This window comes from Choloepus didactylus, chromosome 10 (assembly GCF_015220235.1).
Source record: "Choloepus didactylus isolate mChoDid1 chromosome 10, mChoDid1.pri, whole genome shotgun sequence".
NCBI lineage: Eukaryota > Metazoa > Chordata > Mammalia > Pilosa > Megalonychidae > Choloepus > Choloepus didactylus.
In genome coordinates, this window is record NC_051316.1 from 10,996,300 (window position 1) to 11,021,682 (window position 25,383).

At 50.0% G+C, this 25,383-nt stretch overlaps 1 protein-coding gene across 2 annotated transcripts in view; it reads right to left on the minus strand.

Moving 5' to 3' along the window:
- FGD3 (FYVE, RhoGEF and PH domain containing 3) overlaps nt 1-19,317 on the minus strand; it is a 65,260-nt gene extending 45,943 nt beyond the window's left edge. For both annotated transcript variants that reach the window (XM_037798473.1, XM_037798472.1), the window contains exons 1-2: nt 19,203-19,317; nt 8,097-8,252 (exon numbers count right to left, since the gene is read on the minus strand). In XM_037798473.1, the coding sequence (XP_037654401.1) occupies nt 8,097-8,252; nt 19,203-19,302 (256 nt within the window). In that variant the 5' untranslated portion in view covers nt 19,303-19,317. The remainder of the gene's footprint in view (nt 1-8,096; nt 8,253-19,202) is intronic.
- Between the last annotated feature and the right edge of the window lie 6,066 nt (nt 19,318-25,383).

Consider the following 25,383-nt stretch of genomic DNA (forward strand, 5'->3'; position numbering starts at 1 on the left):
CTCACAATCACACACATTGACACACACATACACACTTGCACCTATACTCACACTTACACACCAACTCACAGTCACATACGCCAACACTCAGATACACCCACAACCTTCTCAAACACACTCACACCAGCTCACACTCAGTCACATACACTGACACTCAGACACTCACAACCTTCTCACGCACAGACTGACACACCAACTCACACACACTCAGTATATACTCTGAAACTCAGACACACTCACACATCCCTAAACATTCTCATGTTCACTCATATTGACACACTGACTCACACATAACTGCATACAATGACACACTTACACCTATACTCACACTCACATACCAACTCACACTCACATACACCAACACTCAGCCACACCCACATACCTTCTCCCACACTTAAACACACTGACACACCAATTCACACACACAGTGACATACACCAACACCAAGACACACCCACGACCTCACACTCACACATAGACACACCAATTCATACACACAGTCACATATACTGAGACACACCCACAACCTTCTCACACACTGACACAATTCACATACAGTCACAAACACTGGCACTCAGACACCCACAACCTTCTCACACATACACTCACACACTGACACACCAACTCACACTCACACTAACACTCAGACACATCCACAACCTTCTCATGCACACACACTGACACACCAATTCACACACACAGTCACATACACCAACACTCAGACACACCCACAACCTTCTCACCCACACACTCACACACTGACATACCAACTCACACTCAGATCTTCTTCAGCCAGTAGCTTCTTTACATGTTCCCTTCCTTACTTGCTAAACAGAATAAAGAACGGCCAATGAAGAAGTAGATTTCACAAACAAAGAATGAAAATGTGGACCCAGAGCTGGCCACAACTGCTCTGTGCAGGCTGAGCTGCTTCTGCGGGGTGTGCAGGGAGAAGTCCAGCCTTCAGCTCTTCTCCACCTACTGTCCTGAGAGTTGACAGGTCTCCACAGCAGACGTACGTCCTCCCTACCCCTGCAAAAGCTGCACAAGCTCTTGCTTCTCTCACAAGGCAGAAACTACTTTTGAGCAGAACTTTCCTTAAGAGGGATGCCAAAATCAGTTCAAGATGGGCATTTCTCTTTGGCTACTGCCACATTCTCAGAAAGAGCTTAATTGGGAGAAAAATTAAGGCTTCTAAATGGAAAATATGTGTTTTACTGCATTCTTCTCATAGCACAGGAGATAAACTCAAGTTTCCAGAATTCAGACATGACACAGCAATAAAAATATGCCAAATGGAATGCAAGCTGTGCTTTCGGCCTCAGTGTCTTCAGATGTAGAGTTGTCAGCTGTTTGGCACAAGATCGAACCTAGCTCAGATCCCATCTCAGGAGGGCTTGTGCTTCTGGCCAAGATGGACTAACAGAAACCAGGTTTATTCTCCCACCCAAAACAACCCCCAAATGGACAAACCATAAAAAACAACAGCTTCAAGACACTGTGCATCAGACAGCAAAGTACAGTGATCCTTGAAAGATAGTGAACAAATGAGGAAAGCCCCACTATAGCCCTAGCTTTCTGTCTGGGGATGGTCTCCAGGTCACCATGTAAGGAAGGCAAGTCCTGGTGCAGCCTGGTGGACCTCAGAGCTGACAGCCCAAAGGCTAGAGTTTACAAGACAGAGCACCATGGAGGAGAGAGCTGCCCCGAGAGAGAATTTCGAAGAATTGCAGAAGAATATGCAGCTGAGTGCTGTTCAGTGCATGTGCATGGGAAAAAAAAAACTGCCTAAAAGCATTAGCAGCAGTGTTACCTGGTCCTCACTCAGGGCAGGAGATAGTGCCTGTCCCCACCAGCCAGAATGGAAAACCTCAAGATTTGCAGGGCATGGGGTGGTGTACTCAAAAAGGTCTTTCCTCAATAGAGGGGAATAATTATCCCTACAGTGACCCTGCTCTGGACCCACCTAACAAATCTCAAAAGCAAAACCCAAAAAGTTCAAACTGTTTCTGAGTAACTTATTGCATTGGTGGTAGATTGAATTATGTGCCCCAGTTTAGAAATGGTCTTTATCCTAGCCCGCATTCCTGCAGCTATGAACCCACTATGAACTGGACCCCTTGAAGATGTAATTTTTAGTTAAGCTGTGGCCAACTGAGTGAGGGTAAATCTCAATCTGGGTCACCGGAGGACTTAGAAAGAGCCAGACACAGGAAGTCAGCGGGAACTCAGAATAGAAAGGAGAAGACATCGCCATGTGATGGGACAGCCAAGGAACCCCAAAGATTGCCAGCCAGCCAGCACCAGAACAGAGTCTTTGAGGAGAAAGCATGGTCTTGCTGATGCCTTGATTTTGGACTTCCAGCTTTGAATTTATGAGCCAATCAATTCCCGTTGTTTAAGCCAATGTGTAGTGTGGTGTTTGTGATAGCCACGCAGGCAAACTAATGCAGCATCCCTGAACAAAGCTCAAGAATACATATCACAAATATCTAGTACCCAACAAGGTAAAATCCATGGTGTCTAGCATCCAGTGAAAAATTACCAGGCATGCACATAATAAATATACAACCCATAATGAAGAGATTAATCAAACAATTGAAACTGACACATAACTGACACAGATTAGCAGAAAAGAACAGTAAAACAGTTATTTTGCCAGTATTCCATTATGTTCAGATTAAATAGAGACATAGAAGATATAAAAAGACCCACATGAAACTTCTAAAGATGACAACTATAAAGTGTGAGAGCAAAATTACACTGGAAGGTATTAATGGCAGATTAGACACTGTAAAAGAAAGGATTAGTGAATTCAAAGTCATTGCGATAGAAACTATCCCAAATGAAATAGAAAGAGGGAAAAGAGCATTAGTGAGAAGTATGGAAACTGCACGCAGCATAATATATGTGCAACTGGAATCCCCCAAAAAGTGATAATTAGGGAAAATATTTGAGAAAATAATGACCAAATTTTTTCCAGGTTCAATGAAAATTATAAATCCACAGATCTAGGAAGCTCAATGAACACTAAGCACAAGAAATGTTTGTGGTAAAAATTTGCACTTATAGAAAACTACAGGTTTAGAAGGCTTCACTGGTGAATTCTATGAAACATTTCAGGAAGAAATAATGCCAGTTCTGAATAAACCACTCCAGAAAAAATCAAAAAGGAGGGAATACTTCCCAAGAACATGGATGAATCTAAAAATACTCATGCCAGTGAAAGAAGCCAGACCTCCTGCTCCCCCCCCCGAAAAAAGAGCACCTATCATATTTCCCATTTATATACAATTCTAGGCAATGCAACCTAATCTAGAGTGCAAAAGGAAACCAGTGTTTGCCTGGGTGGGGAGGTGCAGAGGCGGGGAGGGGTGGGAGGGAGAGAGTAAAAGGGCACAAGGAAATCCTTGGGGATGATGCTGTCTTCGCCATTTTGATAATGGTGATAGTTTCACAGATGTATGCATATGTAAAACTTAGCACACAGTATGCTTTAACTATGTGCACTTTATTGTATATCGATTATACTTCAGTAAAGCTGTTTTAGCAAAAATCCCACCCCAACCAAGCTGCTCCCATTCACTGAGCATGATTTTCCTTCTTATAAGAGGGATAATGACCTCATGAGGAGAAGACGCTGAGGTGTGTGGAGGGACCCAGCCAACAAAGACTCAAGCACTGCCGATGCCTCGTCCAGAGAAGAGGGGTTTGCTAGGGTCTGAGGTGGGCCTCGAAGTTGGACCATCCTCTCTTTGAAGAGCTTTTGTGCCAGAACTGGCCATACCATCTGAACAAAGGATGCTTACTTCCAGCTTCACATTTGCAAATACCAGGTTCCCTAAAAGCTGGGATCAAACCCACCAAGTTCCCTAACCATATACACACTGTCTGACTGGGGTGCCCTGCTCCCCAGCTCTGGCCAAGGAGTTAGAAGAGGGAAGGCAGTGGGGCCCAGCTGCACAGAGAGGGCCCTGCCTGACCCCAGGTCTGGTAGCACAGGGGCTGCACAGGCGGAATCCCAATGGGACCGCCCACCCCAAAACTGTCTCCCACTGGGTCACCCCCATGCCACAGCCAGGACCAGAAAGTCCAGGGCTCAGCATTCTTCTGAGAGGAGCAGACTGGGGTGGTGGGGGGTACTGGGTGCTGGGGAGCTGAGACCACCCTATTGATACAATTTAGGAAGCTGCAAATGCAGCTGGCAGCCTCACTCACTTCAGGACATGGCAACGTGGTCTCTGGAAGCTGGTTTCCTCTCTGCCCTCCCTCCCCTCTTCCTTCCATTTTTATTGTGGAAACATATATACAATGCAATATTTCCCATTTTAAGCACTTTTGAGTATACAATTCAGGGTGTTCATTGCATTCATAGTGTTGTGCCACCATCACCACTGTGCATGACCAGAACTTCTCCACCCCCAAACAGAAATCCTGCACCCATCAAGCAACAACTGCCTTCTCTCTGCCTTGCAAAAGGCCAAAGCAAGCAGCAGTGCCTTCCAGTCTAAATCCCAGCCCCTCCTCCACCAGGCTCAGTTCCTCACCATCTGTTCCAGTTTGCTAATGCTACCATTTTGTAAAATACCAGAAATGGACTGGCTTTTATAAAGGGGGTTTATTTGGTTACAAGGTTACAGTTTTAAGGCCATTAAGTGTCTAAGGTAAGGCATCAATAATAGGGTACCTTCACTGGAGAAAGGCCGTTGGCATCCAGAGAACCTCTGTTAGCTGGGAAGGCATATGGCTGGCATCTGCTTGCTCCCAGGTTGTGTTTCAAGATGGCATTCTCCAAAGCATTGCTCTTGGGGTGTTTTGTCCTCTCTTAGCTGCAGTTGCTCTGCATCTGGGCCTGTGTGGCTCTATTTAAAGTACTCCAGTGATCCAATAAAGACCCACCCTGAATAGGTGGGGCAACACCTCCATAGAAATTATCCAATCAAAGGTTTCGCCCACAATTGGTTGAGTCACATCTCCATGGAAACACTCAATCAGAAGGTTCCAACCTAATCAACACTAATAAGTTTGCCCACACAAGATTGCATCAAAGAATATGGCTTTTTCTAGGGGACATAATATATACAAACCAGCACACCATCCACAAAGCTCTCACTCTCGACCATGTGTATGGAGGACCCAGCTGCCCCACTGGGGCTGGACAAAGTCCTGGAGTTGTCCCAACCCCTCTTAGGGGATCAGGAAACTGAGTCCCAGAGAGGTCAGAGCCAGGAAGTGGCAGAGGCCACATGATTCTGTGTTATTCCGCCATTCTCCTTCTCTTTGTTTTGTGGGAAAGGAAGTTTACTGACATCTGCTATCATCCTCACAGTCTTTATTTCTGTGCCCATGCAGGGGTCATGAAAACAGGACCCCTGGGTGCCTGCTGTCTTTACCACTTCATCTTCTCACTTGGCAGCATCTTCTGAGCATCCTCCAGAGTCCTCCAGGTTTCTCTATGCTCTTGCACTGATGGTTTGACCCCATCGTGGCCCCATCTAATGAAGTGAGGCATAGGCTTGGGGCAAGGCTGTCTGGCCTCTTTGTGTCATCGCAAATGGTTTGCTCAGCCTGGCTCCCAGGAGCAGAACAGTGACCAGTGTCACCTGTCTGGCTGGTGTTGGCACCCTCCACACACAAGGGTTAAACAGAAACAGCCAGCAAATGGGTGTGTGCTTGGCAACCTTGAGAAGGATGAAGCTGCCTCAGGGCAAAGGGCTTCTACAGATGAGAGGCATACAGGTTCACAGGTACAGGTATAGGTGTACAGGTACACAGGTGTGCACACTGTGCCCTGCCCCATGGCAGCAGCATGTCTGGGTGTGATGGTTTAAATGTATTATATCCCCCAAAACGCCATTATCTTTGATGCAATCTTGTGTGGGCAGATGTATCAGTGTTGATTAGATTGTAATTCTTTGAGTGTTTCCATGGAGATGTGCCCCACCCAACTGTGGGTGATGACTCTGACTGGATAATTTCCATGGAGGTGTTACCTCACCCATTCAGGGTGGGTCTAAATTAAATCACTGGAGCCATATAAATGAGCTGACAAACAGAAGGAACTCAGTGCAGCTGAGAGTGACATTTTGAAGAGGAGCTGCAGCCAAGAGGGACACTTTGAAGAATGCACTGGAACTGAGAGAGCAGCTTCAGCTTACAGAGACATTTTGGAGACAGACTTTGAGAGCAGACTTTTGCTCCAGAGAAGCTAAGATAGGACAAATGCCCCAAGAGCAACTAAGAGTGACATTTTTGAGGAGCTGAAGCCTAGAGAGGAGCATCCTGGGAGAAAGCCATTTTGAAACCAGAGCTTGGAGCAGACGCCAGCCACATGCCTTCCCAGCTAACAGAGGTTTTCCAGACACCATTGGCCATCCTCCAGTGGAGGTACCTGATTGCTGATGTGTTACCTTGGATACTTAATGGCCTTAAGACTGTAACTGTGTAACCAAATAAACCCCCTTTTAAAAAAGCTGATCCATTTCTGGTGTTCTCCGGCAGCATTAGCAAACTAGAACACTGGGCATGGCCTGCCTGACTGCAGACAGGCTCCCTGGGCCAGGGGACGGCTGGAGACCTAAACCCCCAGCCCGGCTCACCAGCCTAGTGCCTGCCGCTGGGCCCCTGCTCCCCGGGGAGGGCTGCTACAGTGACTGGGAGTCGCAGAGCCTATCGTGTGGAAGGCTCCGAGGAGCATGTCCGTGCAAGATTCTACAACAGCAGAGAGTGACTCAAGTGGCCTCACCAAGGCACCAGGGATGATGGAGAGAGTCTCAGAGTTCCAGAACCCAACCCTTGACCAATGAGCAAGACTCCAGGGGAAGGAAACAAGAAAGCTGCTGGGTCCCATGCCAGAAACAGGCCAGGTTGTGAATATAATTAACAACACTGAATTATGTATTTGAAAGTGGTTAAAAGGGGGACATTTTAGGTTGTATCTCTTTTATCAGAATAAAAATGTTAAAAGAACAAAAACCAAAAACATAGAACTGTACAACACAGTGAACCCTAAGTTAAAACATGGATTAGAACTGATAGCACAAGTGTAAAAATGTGCTCTCATCAATTGTAACAAATGCGCCACACTAATGCTAAGTGTTAATAATAGGGTGGTATAGGGGAATCCTGTATTTTGTGCATGGTTTTTCTGTAAACCTACAACTTTTCTCGTTTAAAAAAAAAAGAGCGAGAGAGAAACAGGCCAGGGCACTCCACAAGGTGGACTCCCAGCTGCACTGGTGGCTGAGATGCTTTATGTTAGAAAGGAAAGGAAAGGAAAGCAAGGAAAGGAAAGGAAGGAAGGAAGGAAGGAAGGAAGAAAGGAAGGGAGGGAGGAGGAAAGAGAGAGAGAGAGGGAGGGAGGGAGGGAGAGAGAAGAAGGAAGGAAGAAAGGAAGGAAAGAAAAAGGAGGAAAGGAAGAATGAAAGAAAGCCATGCTGAAAAACAGCTGGGTTTCTTTTGCATAATAAAATGGAAAAATTAAACATCTATTGAATTTGTTCTTCCAGGTACATGAGAAACATAGCAGTGGTTTCCTCAGGAGGAAAATAAAATGGTGGCTCTGGGAAAGGGTGTTTCTAATTTTGCCCCATGCCCTCTGTGCAGATGTGATGATTTTTTAAAAGAGCATATGTTACTTTAAAATAAAAATATTATTCAGCAATATAAAGGAATGAAGTTCTGACACATGCAACAGCACAGATGAACTGTAACGACATCATGTTGAGTGAAATAAGCCAGACACAAAGGGACAAATATTGTGTGATCTGGATGACTGGAGCCCTTTATAAGCAGAGTGAAAGTTAGATGGGGAGAGAAGCCATGGAGGGTAGCCAGAAGCCAGAAGTTGGCAGAATCCAGAGGAGAGAGGAGAAGACGCCTCCACATCCTTGGCCATGTGATGGAAAAGTCCAGGACCATGGGTTGCCAACACCCAACCCCACAATGCCACCGTCTTCAGGGAAAAAGCATTGCCTTGTGACGCCTTGATTTTGCACTTCTCCCAGCCTCAAAATCATGAGCCAATAAATTCCCATCCTCTAAGCCACCCCACCACCTGGCATTTGTTATAGGAGCCAGGGAACAGAGCCACTTGCCTTGGGGTTTCAGTGAAGGAGATGCCCTGGCTGAGAGTCTCCATCCCGTCTGCTGAGAACATCGTGCTATGCCAAGATGACGCGGGTTGCCACATGCCTTGGAATGGGGGTGGACATCAGTGAGACATCGGGGCAGGGCAGGGGGACGAGGACGAGCTGTGTGGGGAAAAGAAAGAGAGGGATCAACGTGGCTGACTTTGGTTTTCTTGGACACACACTCCAATCATGCCAATCCTAATAAAACTCACACCATCATCTTTTCAAAATTACTTTTTTTTTAATCACATGAATGACACGTCCCCTTCAGATAACTTAGCTATCATAGAAAGACGAAAGGAAGTAAGAATCTCCCCTCATCCTAATCAAGAGGTGCTTAGGAATGCAGAGTTGGCTGCGTAAGAAGTTTTGCATGCACGATGGCTTGGAAGAGGTCTAAAATTCCTACTTGAGCTGCAGCTTTTCTTAGAGAAACACCAGTTGTTCCAACAACAGTTTCCAATATGAGTCCCCCGTGTCCTCAAGAATTCACTTCAGTGAGGTTCGCCTCGGAACTTCTGTGAAATGATCCCAAGACAATACAGGAGGAAATGCACTTTTTTCCCTTTTTTTCCAAAAATTTAATCATGGTAGTATATATACATATATATATATATATATATATATATATATATATATATATATATATATATAAAATAAGATTTTCCATTTTTATCATTTTAAGTTTACAATCCAGTGGCATTGATTTTATTTACGATCTGGGCAACCATCATTGCCATGCATGACCATAATCTTTTCATCACTCTAAATACAAACTCTGTACCCCTTAAGCATTAACTCCCCAGGCCCCACTCCCAGCCCCTGATAACCTCAAATCTACTTTCGGTCTTCACAAACTTCCTTCTCCTAGGTTTATCCATTCTTGATCACTGTGGATAAAGGGTTTCAAAAGCACCCACACCTGCTGTCACCCTGAGGTCTGTATCCTTCTGTCTGAAAGAGGTGACACATATATCCACCCATAAATGCACTACATCGAGGGCTCCCAGAGGATGACGGTTTTGGAGCCAGGGCCTGAGAGACATCCTCTGCCCCTGCAAGTGCTGGCTGTGGGGACTACTTAGCGTGACAGCAAGGCACACTGCTACCAGCTCAAGACCCTCTCGCCCCAGCACCCCTCCCTGTAGGACTCGGAGGATCCAGACCTTGGGGTGGGCAGACTGGGGTCTGTGGCCCCCTCCCAGCCACAGGACCCAGGTCAGTAAACAGCCTGATCTGCCGACCCCAGGGACACATGTGTGGTGAGCCCAGGGAGGTGCTCCATTCCCGCCGTCACAGTTCTTGAAGTGCAATAAATGCTTGTGGAATGGGTGCACGAACAATTTCTTGATTTACTACATACCTGGGATGGAGGACACCTTGATGGGAGTCACGCTGGGAGGGGGTTTGGGAGGGATGTTGCTCAACCTCCCCCCAGCATGTCCTCTTGGATCACCCTGGGGGATTGTCCCAACCAGAACCCTACCAGGGGGCTCCAGGCTGCCTGGCATGAGAACCAGGGGCTGGCTGACCCCAGCTACCAAGGATCCATGCCTGGACAGCCCGTCCCCCAAGGATTATCCAGCGGCCTGGTGGGCCCTGCCCACGTCAGTCTTCTGGAAGGTTCTGCATCTAGCAGAAACCTGTTTCCATCCATTGTCCAGGTGACGGAGGACAAATTCAACTCCCCAAACCTCAGTCTCCTTGTCTGTAAAATGGTGCTACAAACAGTCGTGTGAATGTCCCTGTGCCAGTTTGGATGCATTATGTCCCTCAAATGCCATTATCTTTGATGTAATCTTGTGTGGGCAGATGTATCAGTGTTGATTGGATTGTAATTCTTTTATTGAGTGTTTCCATGGAGATGCGACCCACCCAGCTGTAGGTGATGACTCTGATTAGCTGATTTCCATTCAGCGTGGGCCTTGATTAGTTTACTAGAGCACTATATAAGCTCAGAAAGAAGGAGTGAGCTTGCTACAGCCAAGAGGGACACTTTGGAGAATGCACAGGAGCTGAGAGAGGAGGTGCAACTTACAGAGACATTTTGAAGACAGCCATTGAAAGCAGAGTTTTGCTGATGTTTTGGAGGTACTAGCCCAGAGTTTGCCCTGAGAAGCTGACATAGAGACATTCTGGAGAGTGCCATTTTGAAACGCAACCTGGGAGCAAACAGATGCCAGCCACGTGCCTTCCCAGCTAAGAGGTTTTCCAGATGCCATCGGCCTTTCTCCAGTGAAGGTACCCTACTGTTGATGGATACTTTATGGCCTTAAGACTGTAACTTTGTAACCAAATAAACCCCCTTTGTAAAAGCCAATCCATTTCTGGTGTTTTGCAAAAGGGCAGCATTAGCAAACCAGAACAGTCCCTAATTCTTAAGGCTGCCCATGAGGACTATGTCCCAACCTGCCTGTTTTGTGTATTCTCAGCAGCCCTGATGGAAAAACACAGCCATGATATCCACTCGTCTGTCAAACAGCACCAGATACAGGGGTCTAAAGCCCTCCTTCTGCCCGCCCTGCCAGCTTCCCTGTGTGGATGCCTTTATCCCAGGCAGAGGCCTCACAGCAATGCCAGCCATGGCAGGATGCTCAGTAAAGTCGTTGGACATGTGCAGTTATAAGGATTTTTGTCCAAAGCTGGATCTGTAGAGATTAATCAGCAGCAAGCCCAGGGACTGGCTTAGTCCAACCCAGAAAGCTCCACCAAGAAATTCTCTTACATCAACCAGGCCACAGTTCTATGGATGATGCTTCATTACTGAGGGATGGTTACATAAAACCCTCATTTGCTGATTTAATGGATACCTACGGAGGTCCTTCCATGTGCCTGATAATTAGGGAACTCCGAGCATCTCCACGAGTCTCTCCAAATCAGGGGACCTGGAAGGCAGGTGCTGGCAGGGAAGAAAGGAGCATGTAGCTTGCCCCACGCCCACCCCCAATCATCACTCCTTGCTGGCCTGTCCTGGCTGGAGGAGAGCTGGGAACCACGGTGAGATTCCACCACCACGGACAGAGCTGCCTGGCCACACATTTGAGGGAAGTGAGCCTCCCGTCACAGGAGCATGCAAGCTGAGTGTCCTAGTTTCCCAAGGCTGCTGCAACAAATACCCTGACACGGTGGCTTGAAAAACAGGGGTTAGTTGTCTCACTGGGAGACCAGAACTCCAGCCTTGAGTGTCTACAGGGCTGCATTCTCTCTGCAGTCTGTAGTTCCAGTGGTGGCTGTGACAACCTGTGACTCCGTCCCTGCCTCCGTCACCTGGCCGTCTGCCTCCCATCCGCCTCTGGCCAGGGCACAAGCCTCCCAGGGCCTAGGGGTGGGTGGAGGGGGGCCCAGGACAATTCAAGCAAAATCTTAGGATAGAAATGGGTAAAAGCAGGCAGCCCTGGTGAGGGAAGGGGGTCCCTGTCGGGGGTCCTTTGGGGACAGGGCGCACAGGAAGCATCCCGTGCATGAGTGGGTCAGCCGGAAAGAGGATTCTGTGGTCAGAACCTGCTGGTAAAGCAGAGCTGGGGGAAGACATGGAGGCTAGGGTGTCTCACTCACAGTGGCACAGCCAGGCTCCCTGCAGGAGTTTATACAGTAGCATGTGTGGGGTCTTTTAGATGGCAGGAGCAGCCTAGCATGGACATTGGTCCAGCCATCAGATTGCAGGCCATGTCCCTCCCCAATGGAGGAGTCTTAGGACAGGTGCTTCACAAACAAAGTGTGGGACTGGCCAGTGGAGCCAGCCCCTGCCAAGGGGACCATGCCACTAGCCGACAATGTTGAGAAATTGGCATCCATTCCCGAAGCTGTGAGGTGGTGTTGTGATGGTATTACTAAGAAAAGAGCCCTTCTCTTTAAGAGGTATGGACAGAAATGTTCACAGAAGAAATAACAGGACATCTGAGATCGGCTCCCAGCTCATCAGGGCTGGGGAATGGCTGGGGTGCTGCTGAAACAAGTCTGGCACCCAGCTCATGACTTGCATGCAGGCAATGGGTGCTTTTGCTACACTGTTTGTTTTCTCCATTTCTGCAGGCTGGAAAGTTTCCATGGTAAAATAATAACCAGCTAAGTAAGTAAGTAACTAGATTGGGATTTGAAACATTCAGATTAGACCACATTAAAAAAAAAAAAAAGGAGGGTTCTTAATAAAGAAACCTCCCCTGTGGAAAAAGCTCCAGCTTGAACTCAGCCTGCTCAGAGCTCCTTTTCCCATACACACTGCCAACTAGCCAGGGAGGGGGATGGGGCTGTGACCCCATCTTTCCATGAGGAAACAGAGGAAGTGTACCCACCATCACCCCATCAGAGTAAATCAGGGAAAAGGAACAAACACTGGCCTCTGATCTCAAACCCTCTCGACCCACCATCCAGCACCCAGAACTTTAGAACTGCATAGACCCGGTGATCGAGCTCGCCCACCCCAACCCAGGCAGGTGCAGCAACCTCCCGAACATCACACAGCTTCTTGAGCAGAAGCTGACTTCAAATGTGCACCCTACTCTCAGACCAGGGCCCCCACAGCTGCAGAACCTGGAATGGTGGTTCTCACTCCAGGCAGAGCTTGGCAGCTCCTTTCTCCAAGGATGCAACTCTTGGTGTGGCTTGTGGTGAGAACAGTGATGTGGGAGCTAGTTATAAATTTACCTTTGCCAACACTCTCTACAGCCTGCTGGTTGTCCTCTAAATAAGGCCTTCAAATGCCCCAGGTACTTCTGGGAAATGCACCACAATCGTGACTTAATACTTTTCTTTATGACATTACTTTCATCTAGAAGAAATGTTATATTTCGGCCATGAATGGAAAAACCACCATCCATTGCCATAAATCAAAAGCCACTGTAAAATCACAACCCTTAAAATAAAAAATAATCCCCTGGGGATAAAGCGAGCAGAATCTCAATGGTGGGCATATGAGTGTTTGCTGCAAAATTCTTTAAACTCTACTACATGTTAGAAAAATCCCACAATAAAGTGTCGGCAAGGGTGGGATGAGTCAGGAAACAGTTGAACCCTGCAGCACACACTTTGGGGGAGCCTCCTGCTTTCTGTTCTTTCCAAGAGTTCACACGGGACAACTTGGGTTCTCTACATAATTCTCTCTACTGTTGATTATGTTTGAAATTTCCTTTTGAGACTAAAAAACAAATGCAAAAAAACAAAAACACAAACAAAAACACCTTCCGGTAATTTCCATTATATGCTTAAATCCTTTGGACTTCCCCTTCCGCCACCCTCCCCTGGCTTCCGGGCCTTCCGGAGGCCTCCTCAGGGCCTGTGCCCCGGCAGGTCCCGCTGGCCCAGCTATCTGCACGGCCCAGGCCCACTTCACTCAGGTGACAGCCGTCCCCTCACCTCCCTAGGCTCTGTCCCTTCCCAGCTGCACTACCATTCAAAGTGCTCAGAGCACAGCAAGTCATTCGCATGCCATTTCTCCTTCAGAGGGCAGGAACCTCCTGCAGAAACACAGGGTGCCCTGGGCCTGGCACAGTGCAAGACGGCACCATCTGCCTTGCTAGGAATGAACGAACGGGTTTGAACAGCCTCTGTGTTCACGCTTGCCTTATTCCCACACGAGCACTGGTTTATGTTTGTACAATGATGGCTAAATCTCGGGCTCCATCAGGTTCCATGAAAGAATGCAAAACTAGCTGATATGCCTTTGGAATGCGTAAATAAATGAATGGATGAATTTCGATTGGCACCACAAGCAGTTTTGATCTCCCTTCCATTACACACTTTTACATAAAAATGCAACAACATGCTGTGCTCTAGTCCAAATTTTCAAAATATAAAATCCAAAATGAGGTAACAAAAGGTCTCAGCAGCTCTCCTGCAGTCAGTGGCTGGACTCAGTTTCCCCCACGGGGTCTCATTTAAGATGCCCAGTAACCCTGCCAGGGTGTTCCTGTGGAAGAGGAGGCCCAGAGAGGTGAATCCACTCCCCTAGAGACACACAGCTGCAATGACATGAGCTCGCATTGCCCGGATACCAACGGGACTTCCAGGGGACCCTCCCATGAGCTGATTGGAAAGTCGAGCATCCTTCCAGCTGATGGGGGGCAATGTGGCCAGCTGGTCACCCCACACCTGCCCATCTTGTCCACCCCCTGTCCATGCCTCTGGCTGGGTCCCAGGCAGGTCTTCCAGGGGACACTGAGCCAGGCCTCATACACTGTGGGATCCCTCACCACATGCCCCCCTTCCCAAATCAGGAGGCAGCCCCCAGCCCTGCTGGGTCCATGCAATTGGGTGGCACCCACCCCAAAACAAACCAGGGTTCACGTCCCCACTCTGCTGACTCTCTGGGGATGCTGGTCTACCCCACTCTCCATTAGTCTACAAACTCCCCCATCGGGATGCTGCAGCACAACGATAGGCTGGAGAGCAGGGCCATTTTATTTGGGTCTGTGCATCTGGAGCCACTCAGTTAGTTGGATGCTCCTATGTTACTGCCCCAAATACTTCTGAAGCATCTCCCATGCTAGGAACAACTTCCGGACAGAGAGAACAGAATCCCAGATGGATGGAACAGCCCAGGTAGAGGGAACAGCCCCAGGTAGAGGGAACAGCCCCACGTGGAGGGAACAGCTCCAGGTGGAGAGAACAGAATCCCACGTGGAGGGATCAGCCCCAGGAGGAGGAAACAGCCCCAGGTGGTGGGATAAGCCCCAGGTGGAGGGAACAGAATCCCAGGTGGAGGGAACAGAACCCCAGGTGGAGGGATCAGCCCCAGGTGGAGGGATCAGCCCCAGGTGGAGGAACAGCCCCAGGTGGCGGGATCAGCCCCAGGTGGAGGGATCAGCCCCAGGTGGAGAGAACAGAATCCCAGGTGGAGGGAACAGCCCCAGGTGGAGGGATCAGCCCCAGGTGGAGGGATCAGCCCCAGGTGGAGAGAACAGAATCCCAGGTGGAGGGAACAGCCCCAGGTGGAGGGATCAGCCCCAGGTGGAGGGATCAGCCCCAGGTGGAGAGAACAGAATCCCAGGTGGAGGGAACAGCCCCAGGTGGAGGAACAGCCCCAGGTGGAGGGATCAGTCCCAGGTGGAGGAACAGCCCCAGGTGGAGGGATCAGCCCCAGGTGGAGGAACAGCCCCAGGTGGAGGGATCAGTCCCAGGTGGAGGGATCAGCCCCAGGTAGAGGAACAGCCCCAGGTGGCAGGATCAGCCCCAGGTGGAGGGATCAGCCCCAGGTGGAGAGAACAGAATCCCAGGTGGAGGGATCAGTCCCAGGTGGAGGGATCAGCCCCAGGTGTAGGGAATGGCTTATGCAAAGGCAAACGAAATTGAGGCAGGCCCTCTGAGGATCTGAAGTAGAGCAGGGCTCAGAGAAGGGGTGAGCTGGGGCAGAGGCCAGTGGCTCTGCAGGTGCCCATTGACCTCCCTGCCAAGTCAGGATGGACGGCACAGCACTGGGGAGCCATGGGGGCCCTGTGGCAGGTGACATGTCATTCAGATGTTCAAAGGGCCCTGGGTTATGGTAGAAGCCCAGATGAGGTGGGGTGTCCATCCAGGAGCTTCCTGCAGTTATCCCAGGCAAGTGGGGCTGGGGCCAGGCCGGGCAGGGGCTGCAGGGCAGGCAAGGAGGGTACATGGAAGGCCTGGAGCTGTGGGCTTGTGCCCCGGCTGCACGCAATGGCCTCCCTCCATGTGGTCTCTGCTAGAGCTCCTCCTCTGAGGCCTCCCCACCTCCACCTCTTCCCTGGGGTATCATGTGGCCACGGGGCTCCTGCCTCCCTGGCAGGTCACTGGTCTCCCCATCGCTGCAGCAACTGATGGGACCTCACAGAGCACCTGCAGGCAATGGAATCAATGCAGAGGGGACGGAAACCCTGAAAACCCTGTGTACCAGGGACTAGTCGCTCCTCTCCTCTGCTCTCCTGCCAGGCTGGAAGTCACCCCTCCCCAGCCACCAGGGTGGCTGCAGGGTCTCCTTCTCCCTCCCTTGTTCATTCTTTTCTCCACACGCGGGTCACTAAAGCTTCCTGGTGGTCGCCAGAATTTTTCAGCAACCTGAACTTTGTTGTTGTCATTGTTTAACTTTTAATTTGAAATAACTACAAAGTTACTAGAAAGTTGCAAAATGAATACAAAAACAAAGCATAAAACTCCAACCTAATCTCCACCCAGATACCCAGATTTACCAACTTTTAGCATTTTGCCACGTTTCTTATAGCATCCTGTATATCCATCCATCCATCCATCCATCCATCCATCCATCCATCTCTCTATCCATCTATCTGTGTATCCACCCACCCACCCATCCATTCATCCATCTATCCATCCATCTATCCATCCATATCTCTCTCTCTCTCTCTCTCTCTCTCTCTCTCTCTCTCTCTCTCTCTATATATATATATATATATATATATATATACATATCTTCTATTTATCTATCTTCTAAACATTTGAGAGTAGATTGTAGATATCCTGCTCCTTGATACATCATAATCCTTCCATGTACATTTCCTAAGCACAAGGATTTTCACTTATGTGACCACTCCAAGTTCAGCCATCAAGTTCAAGACAGCTAACACTGGTATACAGCTTAGTCTATATACCTAACGTTTCAGTTGTCTCAATAATGCCCCTCCCCGTAACTTCATCTTCACCTGGGCTCACATCTGCCCCACAGGTCTGTACCACCTACATTAGGCACATTTCCAGAACTTCCCTCTCAACGTAAAATGTCAACTCCAGACCAACACCCTTTATGCACGGGGGTCGTGCCAGGCCCACGTGTGGGGTGTGGCTTCTCGGCACCACCAAGCTCACGCACGGCCCTCCCCAGACACCCCTCAGCAGTGTGGCCTCTCAGAATGGTGTGCAGAGGACATGCTCCCTTATAGCTTTGAGGGTCCCTTGGCCTCAGGTGACCTTGGTCTTGGGACAGAGATGTACGTCAGCCCCTCAAGAGCAGGGTTGAGGTCTTGGGCCTCCTGTGACAGCCGGGGACAAACCACTTCCTTCCCTCCGCGCCACAACCATGGCCCCACCCGGTTCCCAGGGCTGCTGAGCAAGTGAGTCGGCTCAGTAGATTTCAGTTGGGACCCAGCTGGCAGCACTTGCAGGCTGCGGGGTCCCTGGGAAAGCCAGTGAGACTCCGTGCCTCAGTGTCCCCTTCTGCAAGAACAGCTGAGCACTATCCACCCTGGATGGAGCCCTGAGGACCTGCCCTAATGGATGGCAAAGCGGAGCGGAGCTGAGCTGATTACGTCCAGGTGCCCGGAGCTTGTGCTCACCTCCCAGACCACTCCCCAGCTCTGGGAGCCTGGTGCCACTCACACCCTCACTTTCCAGGTGAGGTCGGGGCCAGTGCCACCTGTCCAGGGGCACGGTGCTGGGGCTGGCTCGGGCCACAGCTCCCGCTCCAAAGGCTATCCTGGACCTTCCCTCCCAAAGTCAAACACTGGCTCCCATGCTCACTCTCTCCATTGTGCAGCCTCAGTTTCCCCTTCTGCACAGCGGGGGTCAGGCCAGGGCCACCTGTGGGGCTGCTGAGGCTGCAGGGGGTGGCAGCTACAGGCCAGCCAGACCCTCTGCTGCACAGATCCCAGCTCTCCCTTCCCCATCGGTGTCCCGGAGAGCCCCCAGGGTCCACGTTTCTGACCCTCCGCAGTATCCCACGGGCAGACAGTGACTCCTGCTCCCCAAAGCACCCCAGCAACTCTCAGGAACCCGTAAAAGGACTAAGCATTACAGTAACAGGGAGCCCAGCTTTGCAAAGTCAGGGATGAACCGAGGTCCAGGGCTGTGGGTGCCTTCTTGTCTCATCACCACAACCGGTGTCGTGGGGCTGGGATGGGTTCTACGTGCCGGCTGGGAGACCCCCCAGCCCCCATCCCTCTCCTCCACTCCCCCTCCCCCGTTCTGCAGGCCATTCCAAGGCCAAACGCACCCTTTCCCCACGCTCTTGAATGACCCTTCTGAGACTCTCTGCCCCTCCAAAGACCACCAACGTCTTCCCCCAGCCCCGGAGTCGTGGAAGCAGAACTGGAGCTTCCAGCCAGACCTGACCTGCTGGCTCGCTTCCTGACGTCAGGTGCAGACACAAGGAAGGACACTGGACCCTGGGTGCTGGGCCAGGCCAAGGACCCATGGCCCTCCCCAGGCAGAGGCAGGCGCCCTTTCATCTTTGTTAGAGACAATGCACCACCCCCCACCCGAAACAATCACCACAGTGATCCGGCCCTTGGCAGTTTACAAAGGATGCTCACATTTCCCCCGTTTAATGCCCACAATAACTCTGACTACCAGTAATGCCAGAGGAACCCTCAGGAAGCAAAAAGGACAAAGAGAAGACACCATTCCACACACAGCTACAGCAGCTTCCTGCCTTGCAAACATCTCGGCCTCCCTCAAATGGCTCCTGCTCTGTACGTCTCCCACGGCCGCCCCACCCCAAGGGCCACCCCTTACAAAACCTGACCGTGGTCTTGGAGATCCTCAAGGACTCCAAGAGCGAAATATCACTCACCAGCCTTCTGAGTGCGTGTGTGTCTCTCCTTTGGGCTGGAACTTCATGTAGCAGCAAAACAGAACTTCCTTTTTCTAATTTTCGCAACATGGGTCACAAAATGACAGCGTATTTGCATTTCCGCGTTATCGTGCGGAAAGTGCCGGTGCTTGCCAGGGCGGTGATGGTGACAGCGACGGAGAAAAGGTGATCAAAACCAGCCTGAGGGAGTGTGCAAAGCTCACTGCTCAAGCCGGGCCAAACTGGCGCAGCTCAAATAGCCAGTGGTGGTTTAAAGTTTAACAGGCACCTGCCCCGGGGAAACCTAGGTTCTGGTGTGGACACAGCCCTTGTAACCGTCCTTCTGTTTTTGTCTCGGATGGATTTTTCCGAGAGGGGCGTGGGGTTCAGAAGGCCCTCAAAAGGACCCAGCACGAGGAGACCCAGCCCCCCAGAATCAGAGGGTCAGAGGGCACAGGGGGAGAGAGAGAGAGAGAGCACCCAAAGGCACAAGCAGAGGCTTCTCGGAGCTTCTTGGGTAGAAGTGGGGAAATAAGTGGCCCAGCTGAAAATGAATTTATTTCAGGGGCTTCCAAGGGGGTGGAGCCAGACCTTACCTGGGCAACACCTGGCCTCACGCAGATCTGCTCCAGACAGGGCTTGAGAACACACAGATCCCCCAGAGAGGGGCTCCCCATCTTTCTTTTTGTTGTGCATAAATAAAGACACTGCTTCCTAAAAGGCTTAGGTGATAAATTTGGATCCACTTCAAACAAGGTTTGTTTTTTCGTGTGTTTTTTTAATACAGTCTTAAACCCTATTTTTTTTAAGCAAGATGATGTCTCTGAGCCTTGGAGTCCCTGTCGTCAGATGGGGCAGGAAGGGGGTTGAATGGGCGGCTGCATACGTGTGAGACAAACGAAACAAAAACAAGGAACAATAACAACACACAGACACTTTAACAAAACGCTTTCTCACATCGATATGCGCATCCATTCACATTTTCATATCAGAGAGGGCGTTGCTTCTATGAATTCCCAAATGATGTCAGCCCTGGTTGGAAACAGGAACCTCATCCCCACTTGCAGTTCCTCAAAGAGTTGCCCAGTTATTTGTGTGTGCCTGGAAGGGGTGCAAAATGACTGTGAGGCTGGGAGCTGCAACCCCATTTTGGCCTCCCAGATATTTTTCTTCTGAGCTCAAGAGGTGCAGAATTCTATGGTGAACACCCTGATGGTACATAGATTCACCCACATGAAGGCGTGCATCAGGGGCTGCTGTGTGCCAGGCCCCAAGCAAGGCAGAAAACCAGCCCACAGAGCCCAGCCATTGGACGTACTGCTACATCTACCTCCAGGAATCTGAAGGCCCAGGTGACAGTGGAGCTCATTCTCCAGCTTCCATCTCTTGCTGGCTGCCACCCATCACTGGAGATGAGGGTGGCACTTGCCCAGCCAGGTAACGAACAACCGGATGGGCTGGTGTCACAGGGGGAGCCTGGACCTGGACTCGGGTTCAAATCCTGACTCCGCCGGCTGTGCGACATTGGGCAAGTCGCCGAACCTCTCTGAGCCTTGATTGCTTCCTCCACGCAGTAGAGAAAACATAGAACATGTGTTTTTGGAATTTTTGAGAGCCCACGGCAGGTGTTGGAGGGACAGCAGCTGCTGTCTTCTGAGTAGCTGTGGCTGCAGCTGCTGAATGTCCAAGACCCCGAGTCTCAGCTCCAGCTGCCTGAGGCTCCCGGCCCTCCATAGGAGTGACAGTGGACTACTCAGAAGCTTCCAGCTCAGACCAAGAAGGGGAGCCCCTGCTGCCATCACCTTCTAGACACTCCCCCTCTCTGACATCCCCGGGCCAGGAGGCAGAGGGTGAAATCCCATTGGCACCCGGGACCCAGGCCCTGTCCACCGAGAGCCTCTGGAGACAGTGGAGCTTAGGAGTTCTCTGAGTGCCAGAGTTTTGGACAGCTTTGGAAGGTTCTAGAAGGCTCTGTGGGTCCACCCCAGCCCAGAAAACAGCATCCCTTCTAGGGCACACAGACAAGCCAGTCCCAAAACTGAGCCAGCACTGCAGCCAGTGACCCTACCACAGTGGTCTAAGAAGGCCAAGGTGTCTTCTGGGCAGTGCAGCACCAGCCAGGTGTGATGACCTGGAAGGTGAGGGGTCTTGACAGGTGAGTGACCAAGAGAAGGAGGGGGGTTGCTGGAAAGCAGAACCAAGAGCAAGTGTCTCCTCCCGCCTGAGGGGAGGGGAGTGGGAAGAAGTGGTGTCTCGCATGGGAGGGGAAACACATCTGTGGGGGCAGCCTGTCCAGGCCCCTGGGCCGCTCCCTGCCCTCTGAGTAGAATGACCTGTGTAATCAATAGAGAGCTGCAGAAATGATGGAGGGCGACATCCGAGGCTCGGTCACAGAAGGCATAGCTGCTTCCACAATGCTGTCTCCTGCGTCATTTGGCAGCCCGTGGGGAGACCCGTGGGGCAGGCAGGGGGCAGCCTTGAGGGTGCCACAGCCCACTTTTTTGACCTTCCAGCACCTGTCAGTGCCAACTCCCCCCCCCCCCCCCGGTGAGTGAGCCCCTTTGGAAGTGCATCCCCAGGCCCAGTCGAGCCTTCGGATAACTGCAACCTCCTGGGAGAGACCTGAAGCCAGGGCCAAGCCAAACCCAAACTCCTGACCCACCAAAACAAATAGAGCTAATAAAGGTCTACTGTTGTTTGGGTAACTGGCTATGCAGCAAGAGATAACTGCTACAATATTCTTTCATCAGGGTAAAGGGTGCATGGTGAGGTGGAGGTGAACCCACCCCAAAGAATGAACACCACACGCTCCTGTCACGCTAGCCAGTTATTTCATTGATTGAACAAGAGTCTGCACTGGATCCTCAATCCTGCAGGGGCTCCCTGGACAAGTGACTGACTTTAACAATGGTGAAGGGTCTGCTTTGTGTCACCGAGTTGGAGACACTGGTGAAGGCCATGGGGCGATTCCTCCCTCCCGCTCCACCATCCCCACAGCTGGTCCTCTTGGGAGGCTGCTCAGCCCCAGGATGAGATGCTCACCACTCCCCCAGCCCCTCACTGCACAGCAGGGGCTGCTCTGAGGAGTGGGTCTTCCTGCACACTCTGCAGTTTCTCCCCCGGGCCCCTGCTCTGCTCTAGGCAGAACAGGCAGCAATGACCTGAGTGCTGACCAGGGCAGATCCCAGGCCAGAGAGAGGAAGGCAGGGGCACCCGTGAGGCAGAACCAGAAGTGAGCCATGCGGAACCAAAAAAGGAGAACTGGAGAGGGCCTTATAAACACCAGGAGGGAAATGGTGTCATGACACCAGGATGTTACCCCAAGAGAGTCCCCGGGGCCAGCCAGGAGGAACCAGGTCTGGGGGGATGCTGGACATTCAGAGCCCACACCTGAAAACTGACTGGACCACCTCCTGGCAGGCACGGAGTGGGGCTCCATGCCCAGTGCTCACTCGGCCCTTCCAAAGGACAGAGGCAGTCTCCAGAGGGCAGCAGCCCACTTTAACAAGAGAGAAGCTGGCTCAGAAGGAAGAGCATCTGATCAACCCACAGGTTATTTCCCCAGGAAGAACGCACACCCACTTTGTGCGTCACACAAAGGGCAGAGGAAAGAACAAAGAGGCCTCAGACGGTAAAGTCAACAGTTGAGTCTCTACAGAGCTTTCACTTGTTTGCCACCCAACTCGCTTAATGAACCCATTCAACAATTCATGTATTACAGCATGTATTAGCACTCACTGTGTGCCAAGCACTTGCATCCACAATGCACCAAGCACTCACACTCACTGTGCACCAAGCACTCACACCACCATACACCAAGCACTCGCTCCACAATGCACCAAGCACTTGCATCCCCAGTGCACCAAGCACTCACACCACTGTGTGCCAAGCACTTGCACCACTGCATGCCAAGCACTAGCATCACTGTGCGCCAAGCACTTGCACCCACTGTGTGCCAAGCACTCGTACCACTGTGTGCTAAGCACTCAGAATGCAAAGATCACTATTAATGACAGGCATTGTGTACAAGGGCTTACTATGTGCCAAACATCACATTCAACACTTCACATTCATCACCTTGTTTAATCCTCACAGGAAGCCCATGAATTTGAAATTATTATCCCCATTTTAGGAGGCTCAGAGAAGGAAAGTTGAGTTGCCAAAAATGTCACAGCTAGTAAGTGAGAAAGCAAAAATTTAAAACCAGGTCCGAGTCTACCACATGGTCATTGCTCAAGGTGCTCCAAGGCTGGTGAGGAGAGAGACACACAAACAGGTAAGCCCAAGGAAGTGCCAGGTGTGAGACTGGAGGTGGGTGAGTTTGTGTGAGTGTGTGTATGGAAACACAACAGAGATGTCATCACACACAAATCGGTGAAGAAAGGATGGACTATTCAGCATATCAAGAAAGATAAAACTGGATCCCTGCTGTGGTGGTTTGGAGCTGTATGTACTCCAGAAAAACATGTTCTTAAACTTAATCCATTCCTGCGGGTATAGGATCCTCTGATAAGATTGTTTCATCAGGACAGGTCTTAGTCCTGTTACTTGAGTTCTTTATAAGAGAATGAAATTCAGACAGAGAGAGAGGAAGCCACAGGAAGCAAGGAGCTGAAATTCAACAGAACCCAAAAGAGAATGGAAAGGCCAGGAGTTGCCGCTGTGTGCTTTGCCGTGTGACAGACTGAGCAACCAAGGATCACCAGCAGCCAGCCCCAGAACCCCAGTCTTCAGGGAGCAAGCATCATCCGGATGATGCCTTGATTTGGACTTTCTTTTAGCCTCAAAACTGTGAGCAAATAAATTCCCATTGTTTAACCCGACCCATTTCATGGTGTTTGCTTGAGTTGCCCAGGAAACCGAAACACCTACCTCACCCCATACACAAAACATTCCACAGGAAGTAAAGCTCACATATGAGAAGGAAGAAAACCTAAAAACTTTTAGAACAAAATTAATTGAAAACGTCTTTATGGCTACTGGTAATGGAGGAATTCCTTAGGCACAAACCCTGAAGGAAAAGGACTGGTAAATCTGATGTGAAAATTTCGACCGTCTATGCAACAAAGGAAACTGAAAACAAGGGAAGAGGCACTTGGTGACCTGGGAGGACTCCCCAGAATGGGGAGTGGGATGTGGAGGACCCTCTGGGAGGGGTCCGCTGAGGAAGGAAAGACTTGGCTGCCTGGAGAGGGGGTGAGGAGTTTTAGACAGAGGACATGGGCTTATGGATCCATGGAGCTGTGAAAAGGCCCTGGGGTTTAAAGGGTTCTGGCTGGGATACAGCCAAGAGGAGGAAAAGGGAGCCTGAAAGAGACATCGGGAAGGACCAGGTTCTCAGGGCTCTTGAGCACACCTTTTCCAATTTGAGTATGTGCTTTTAGGTGATTTTGATTTTTACATCTTTGTATATTTTTTAAAGTAGGCAATGTTGCACAAAGTGTGAAAATTCCAACGGTTCAAAACAGGGCACGGAGGGAGGTTTCTCTCTTCTGGCCCCTGGGCCATCCCTGCCCTACAAGAAACACCGGAGCCAGGCTCTCCTGCATCCTCACTGGGATGGCCAACACAGAGACTAGCATCCAAACACACTGGCCTGGATCCCTTGCTTCTCTCACCTAATACATCTTGGTGCTCCCTCATTCTTTGAAGGGCGTGCATGATTTTCTCTGATGAGTGGATGTACAGCTGTATTGTGACTTCCTTAGCTAGTCCCCAACTGTTCTTCAAGCAAAGCAGCAATGGTATTCTTGTAGTGTATCCCATTAAATATTTATAAGAATATCTTTTGGTTGCAAATATTTAGGAGACTCCATGACACTGAAATATAGTCCATGAAAATATAGGATGCCCAGGGGAACCAGATCTAGGGAATCTAGGGGTTTTGAAGTCTACATAGGAGTTTTCCAAACAAGTTCTGGCCAAAAGGAGGAGCATGAGTATGGCATGCTAGAGGTTCACTGTAGCTGTGGGGAGGCTTGAATGAGGGGGAGAAGGTGGCTGGAGAGGCAGGCAGGGGCCAGATCTTGAAAGGCCTGTTTTAACGGGAGAGCCAGGGAAGAATCCTAAGTAAGAGAGAAGCTCAGCTAGTGGAAAATCAGACAAGCACAAACATTTTGAGAGGTCAACTTACTCTCACACATACTGACCCCTACCGGCCAGACACTACACTTGCACACTTCCCTCTTGGAACCTGAAGACCTACAAACCCCAAGCAGTCTCAAACCCACTGCCCTAGGTTATCATGAAATGTAGTTTTGAATATAAAAAGAAAAAGGCTGCTTTTTGAGTGTTTTCTTATAGATATTTGTTATCTGTTCAAGTGTAAGCTTTCTCGTTGGTATACAGAGAAGCCATCCAAGTCCCAGCAGAAAGTAGGGCTTTTTAAGACTGCAGAAAAGTTGTGAGCCCTGATTCACACTTCCAGCGGCTTTGGCAGCAGAGACACAGAATGTCTTATTTACCACCCAGCATGAGTGATGTGGTGCTTGCCATCCCTGCCAGGTTCGTGGGCAGGGGTGTGTTTAAAGACAAAACTGCACAGTTGAAACATCACATCCATTTCAGTTCCGGTTGGCAAATTCAAGAAATAAAGATATAGCCCGCCCAGTGAAATGTGAATTTCAGAGCAACAACATACCATTTTTTAGTATAAGTATATCCCATGTTATGTTTGGGACATACTTATACTGAAAAACTATTCGTGGTTGATCTGAAATTCAAATTTAATTGGGGTATCCTGTATTTTACAGATCAACCCTGTTTTCACACCAGCCA